Source organism: Myripristis murdjan, chromosome 21 (genome assembly GCF_902150065.1).
Source record: "Myripristis murdjan chromosome 21, fMyrMur1.1, whole genome shotgun sequence".
NCBI classification, from domain to species: domain Eukaryota; kingdom Metazoa; phylum Chordata; class Actinopteri; order Holocentriformes; family Holocentridae; genus Myripristis; species Myripristis murdjan.
In genome coordinates this window covers 25520259-25526520 of record NC_044000.1, presented here as the reverse complement: position 1 = coordinate 25526520, position 6262 = coordinate 25520259, and the positions used below count along the sequence as shown (strand labels likewise).

At 46.3% G+C, this 6262-nt stretch overlaps 1 protein-coding gene across 6 annotated transcripts in view; it reads right to left on the bottom strand.

The window, feature by feature from the left end:
• carf (calcium responsive transcription factor) overlaps window positions 1-4622 on the bottom strand; it is an 11661-nt gene extending 7039 nt beyond the window's left edge. For 2 of the 6 annotated variants that reach the window (XM_030080523.1, XM_030080524.1), the window contains exons 1-6: window positions 4039-4202; window positions 2532-2629; window positions 1096-1209; window positions 526-628; window positions 319-394; window positions 1-73 (exon numbers count right to left, since the gene is read on the bottom strand). The exon at window positions 1-73 is cut by the window's left edge and continues 6 nt beyond it. In XM_030080523.1, the coding sequence (XP_029936383.1) occupies window positions 1-73; window positions 319-394; window positions 526-628; window positions 1096-1209; window positions 2532-2618 (453 nt within the window). In that variant the 5' untranslated portion in view covers window positions 2619-2629; window positions 4039-4202. Of the gene's footprint in view, window positions 74-318; window positions 395-525; window positions 629-1095; window positions 1210-2531; window positions 2630-4038; window positions 4203-4531 lie in introns of those variants that run through there. The other 4 variants (XR_003930266.1, XM_030080522.1, XM_030080520.1 and 1 more) reach the window with 4 other exon arrangements.
• Between the last annotated feature and the right edge of the window lie 1640 nt (window positions 4623-6262).

Below are 6262 nucleotides of genomic sequence, written 5' to 3'. Positions count from 1 at the left end.
ATCACGCAGCCTCTGAGCCCAGTTGGGGGCGCTGGAGGGGAGGGGCTTCAGACGACGCATTGCTACCTGTCCGCTGCAGCACACACACACACACACACACACACACACAGTGTAAGTTTTCACTTGTGTGTATACTAATGCAGTACTAACAAAAATACTATTTGTATAGAGACTTGAATAGAGATTTTTGTGTTGGTCCACTAAGAGAATTTGTTTTGTTTTGTTTGTTTGTCTGTCTGTTTGTTTATTGATTAATGCGATTATCCCTGATGAATGAAGCAATAAAATAATCAATAAATCTACTGACAGGCCTCTGACCTGCTGGCTGCGGGCAGACTGCTGCTGTCTGTTACCATGGTAACCGGGACGGCTGTCTGAACACCAGCAGCTGCACCTGTACACGCACGCGCACGCGCACACGCACAGAAACAGAGACAAATTGATAAACAGTGCAGCGTTAGCAGATGTGACACTGGGAGGGAGAGAGAAAGAAAGTGTGTGTGTGAGTGTCAGCATCTCCAGTACCTGTCGGGCCGATGGAAGAGAGCACCTGAGAGGCAGGAAGCAGCATCTGATTGGACGGAATCACAAACACCTCTCTGCCCTCTGATTGGCCCGTCAAGATCACCTGACACGCACAAATACATGCATACACACGCACGCACGCACGCACGCACGCATGCACACACACACAGAGTTTCATCTCAGACATTTGCAGAGCTTGAGCCTGTCCCTGTCTGCTGCTCAGAACACACGGATCAATAAAGTGACTCTGATCGAGCTCCAGATCGATCAGGATCAATAACCTGCTTCAGCTGCTCTGATCTGACCTGAACGTCCAACTGAAACAGCAGCAAAACAAACTGTCCTCTGAAAGGTCCGGAGAAGCTTCCTGTCTCTCTCTCCCCTGCTTGTCCTGTCTCTCTCTCCCCTGCTTGTCCTGTCTCTCTCTCCCCTGCCTGTCCTGTCTGTCTCTCCCCTGCCTGACCAAAATAAAATTAAGAATAAATACAAGAAAAATGACCAGAATATGATCAAAAAGCTGTAATCCCAGAAGACAAAGAGCAGAGGGTCTGACAGGTCCTGTTTGCTCACCATGTGCTCACACTGCAGCGTCTGCTGGTCCAGGATCAGGATCTGGTTCTGGTTCTGGGTCTGGACCACGGCGCCGGACTGACCCGGGGTCAGACCTGATCTAGGATCTGCAGCCTGACACAAACAACAGCATGGGATTAGAACCTTTAATCTCACAGATCAACAACTCCAGACACCAGTCCGGCTCCTTGCTGGTTCCTCAGCTCCAGTTCTGCTCTTTGCAGATGATGTGGTTCTTCATCAGGCTGTGACCTCCCAGCATGCACTGGGGCTGGGCTGCTCTGGAGCTGTCCATGAAGCCAAACAGCTAAAAGCTGATGTGACAGGTTCCTGGACACTGAGGCAGCTGTGATCCTCTGTGCTTCAGTCTCTGTGGAAAAAGCCGCTGGAAGCTGTGAGGCGGCGGTGACGGCGGCTGGTGAGGCTCGACCGTGTTCACTGCCGGCTCGGCTCGTCCTGTTTCCTGAGGCTCTGATCTGCTCACGGCGTGAGTCTGCCAGCCAACCGGCTCTCCTCCTGAAGCCGAAGCATTTCCACTCAGCTGACTCACTTCCTCCTCCTCCTCCTCCTCTTCATCACTCACCATTACTAGCACGGTGTCAGCGAGCAGCTACTGCCACGGTTTCAGGTGTGTTTAGGCGGAAATGGCAACATAGGCACGCCGTGAGAATTTCAAAATAAAGGTGGCATGATCTAAGGGATTGTGATGATGATTGATGGTCGCACTGCATCAAACCTACAGCATCACTGAACATTCAACCGATGGATCGATTCAGATTGATGGATGGTCACACCCTGGTACCGCGGCTGGCCTGGGAGCACTCGGGCCCCAGGAGCAGCAGGGGGGCGTGGCCTTGGAGAGGAGCGTCCGGGTCCCAGAAACAGTAGGGGGGCGTGGCCTTGGAGAGCAGTGCCCCGGGCGGAGCGCCGCTCGGGCCGCGTTGTTGAGCCGAGCTGCTGATTCTGCTCGTTTCATTTACCGCCTGAAACAGCCCGTGTGCTGCCTTTAGGGTCGTCACGTAAACTCCAGCACTGCACAGGAAGCTGCCCAGAACAGACGGCAGCTCCATCACTTTTATTAAAATCCTAGATTTTTTCCCAAAGCCACACTGTGGACCTGGTCCCAGACAAGCGGTGGGGAATGAATGAACCGGAGCACAACCGTCCGATTTCCTTCAAAAACATGCAGGGAAACGACAACGAGCATCTTAACGATACATGACACAAAAATGAGCAAGAAAAATAGTCAAAAGTTACATGAAAATGACCCGAAAATGTAAAAAAGACACAAACACAGATATGATATGAAATTAAGCAAACAAAAAAAAATAATAAATAAATAAAAATAACAGAATTTTAAATATGATTATAACAATTATATATATTGATCATTTTCTCTGGCCAGGATTCTTTCTTTTTTCCAGGTGGAGTCTCACCTGCCGAGTCTCACGGCTCCTGTTCAACGCTGTTTCCATGGTTACAGGCCCGGAGACAGAGGGCTCCAGCATCTCCCCCTGCTCCATGTCAGCCTGACACACACACACACACACACACACACACACACGTCATTTAGTTCAATAGGTTTGGCCTGTTCAGAAAATGTAAAAGAGACGTACAGAAACCATATTATATATGAAAAAAGTATGCGGGAAATATTTAAAAAGTAAAAAATATTCATATTAATGCATTTTTTTAGTATTTCAGTATTTTTTAAATGTTTGAAAATATTGAAGAGTCACTGTTAAGAAACTGAACATCAAATTTAATGTTTCAGTTTTAAATGGTTTATGTTCTTTTACCTGCCACCTTAACCGCCCCCATGCTTAAATAAAGTTTATTGAATGAACACATGCAAAAAATAAATGAATAAATAAAATGAAATGACGCAGCATTTCAATGCATGTTGTTTACATGAATCTATGGTTTCAAAATAAATAAATAATATTTCTAATAATAATAATAATGTACTATAATAAACTTGATGTTTCCCTCAACATTTTACTGTCAGCTGTATGTTTTCTGAATTGTTTTGTCTTCCATCAAGGAAATGAATTATTCTCTGGGATGTACATGATATTAATACTTTTACCCAATCAATCACACTCACTGATGTAAACTGATGCATTGATGTCTTTTATTTTGACATTCGTCGTGTTCTGACTTTGGTTTACACACAGACATAATGAGGACTTGATTTATTTTAATGTCAGACAGAAACATCTGCTGCCTCTGATGAACTTATGAACACTTTTCATTTCCAAACTACAGAAAATAAAAATCTAAACCTTTTGATTGTCTTTCTGCTCGTGGACATCAGTCTCCGATGACTCGTGTTTATATGATGATGATAATCAACCAAACTGCCAGATTATTAATTCTGGTTGTTTTAGGAAGCAGAAATTAAACTTTAAAAGCCATGAAAACAGCCAAAATGAAGACAGAGGTCAGCCCACTGTTTCCTCTCTGTTGTTACTAAAAGTGAAATCAATCAATAATCAAAGCAAGCAGCTAACAGGGAGGCTAACGCGGTGCTAGCCGGCAGATGCAAATGTTTCCTGTTAGCTTAGCTCTGTCTGTCATGTTGGCTCAAGTGCGCTGCTAACAGTTAGCGGCTAACCGGCTTCAGTGTTAAGGTAACGGTTAGCGTGCTACATGACGTTAGCAGCGGCTAACCGGCTTCAGTGTTAAGGTAACGGTTAGCGTGCTACATGACGTTAGCAGCGGCTAACCGGCTTCAGTGTTATGGTAACGGTTAGCGTGCTACATGACGTTAGCAGCGGCTAACCGGCTTCAGTGTTATGGTAACGGTTAGCGTGCTACATGACGTTAGCAGCAGCTAACCGGCTTGAGTGTTAGCTGGATGCTAACAGCGCTGCATGTTAGCTGTGTCTAACAGCGTCAGTCTGCTGGTATCAGGGTGAAACTGAAAACGAGTCTACTCAACCTCGACTTCAGCCCGCTTCCTGCTCCGCGCTCTTCTTCGGCTGTTTGCCACACGGCGCTATCGCGTTTTACTGAGAGCTCTGCTTGTTTGGCCCTCTGAGGACGCCGTCGGTCACAACACAGCACACTAATAAAACCATCAGTAAACAAGAAGCAGATCAGAGTGGAGGTTAACACACACACACACACACACACACACACACACACACACACACACACACACACACACACACACACACACACACACACACACAATCACAGTGCGGCGTTCAGGTGCCCTGGACCTGAGGGTCATACATGTGTGGTAATTGTAGTTGTATCCGCCTACCTGGGCCTGTGTGTGTGTGTGTGTGTGTGTGTGTGTGTGTGTGTGTGTGTGAACCGCTGATGAAGAATGAATAAAGTGCATATGTAATGCAGGAACACACACACACACACACACACACACACACACACACACACACACACACACACACAGCCCAGCCCTGCCCTGCCTGGTGTGTGTTGTATCGGTTGGCAGGCTGCTGGGGCTCCGCCCTGCTGGCTGGAGGAGAACACTGCACCCCAACGATATGACTCTCACCCTAAAGAGAGACGCTGCCAGCTGCCCACCATCCAAGAAACAACTTCAGCTGTGACCAAATACATTGTTCCCATATCCATATCCTGATCAATATCCATGTCCCGATGGGTTTTCCTGTTTTATTGATTTTATCACAAACAATCCAACAGCTCTCATCTTCATGAATGTGATCTAACAGGGAAAATGACAAACATTAAGCATAAATGTTGTTTATTGTGTGCTCACTGAGCTGCAGTGAACACCTGGCAGGTGTGTGTGCAGAGGCTGTTTGCTGCAGTGAACACCTGGCAGGTGTGTGTGCAGAGGCTGTTTACTGGGTGACAGAAACATGAACACCACACAAGGTTAATGTTGACCTCATAATCATAATAATAACTGTGCATTGTTAATAGACAGAAAACCTGAACAGAATCAGAGTTTTCAGGTAATATTCAGCTTGATCAGTTATTTCTTCCACTAATAATCATATTAAATCATTAACAACAGAAATGATGAATATCAGTGAATAGTAATGAAACTGAATGAAAATGTGTCCAAAGCCCTGTTACAGCACATTACTTAATCGCTGATCTGTTGAGCCAGAAGGAAATTACATTTAATTGTCATCTGTTTATCAAATGGGGGGGAAAATGGGATTTGAAATTGACCAAGAAATGACCTGAGAGCGCCTGAAACACTGCAAACACAGCGAGAGAAACTGAGACTTTGTGTGTGTGTGTGTGTGTGTGTGTGTGTGTGTGTGTGTGTGTGTGTGTGTGTGTGTGTGTGTGTGTGATTTTCATTCTTGTCCTCAAACAGCAGCTCTCCTCCTGTGAAGACTAGACAGGCTAACCCTGCTAACGTTAGCAGGGTAACCTTAGCAGCGTAACATTAACAGGCTAACCTTAGCAGGGTAACGTTTGCAGGCTAACGTAAGCAGGCTCACGTTAGCAGGGTAACCTTAGCAGGGTAACGTTTGCAGGCTAACATTAACAGGCTAACGTTAGCAGGCTCACGTTAGCAGGGTAATGTTAACAGGCTAATGTTAGCAGGGTAACGTTAACAGGCTAACGTTAACAGGCTAACGTTAGCAGGGTAACGTTAGCTGTCCTGCTGGGTTTTCATGTTCTGCTGGACTCTGGAAGGTTCTGCCACGTTCTCACTGAAACATGTTTCTGTTTCAAGTTCTACTCTTGATGCTGCACAAAATACTGTGAGGAGCTGCTGAGGAGCCTGGAACAACTTTAGTGTTGGATGTAATCTGTAGGAGCAAGGACACGATATGACAACAGCGTCTGAGCGGGACGCCACAGGAAGATGGCGGCCAGGTGGAAGATGGCGGCGGGTGCAGGCGGTCTGTGTCCGGTCAGGACCCGGCAGGCCTCAGGACGGGGGGCTGAACGCCTTCTCTGGTCCATGAGGACGTCGTTATGAGGCAGAGTTTGTTCTGGCTTTCTGTCTCTCTAGTTTGTTCACTGAGCTGAGGGACATTTTGTTTTTCTGGACAGGATTTACTGGATAATGAAGATCCAGAGTTTATTTTGGGCAAATGTAAGACAATCCAGATGTTCTTCACTGATACTCTGAAAAGGAGGACTTTGACTTTCTGGGCAAAATTCCCATTTTCTTTTCCCAGCATCCCCAGACTGAGATCAGATGTTG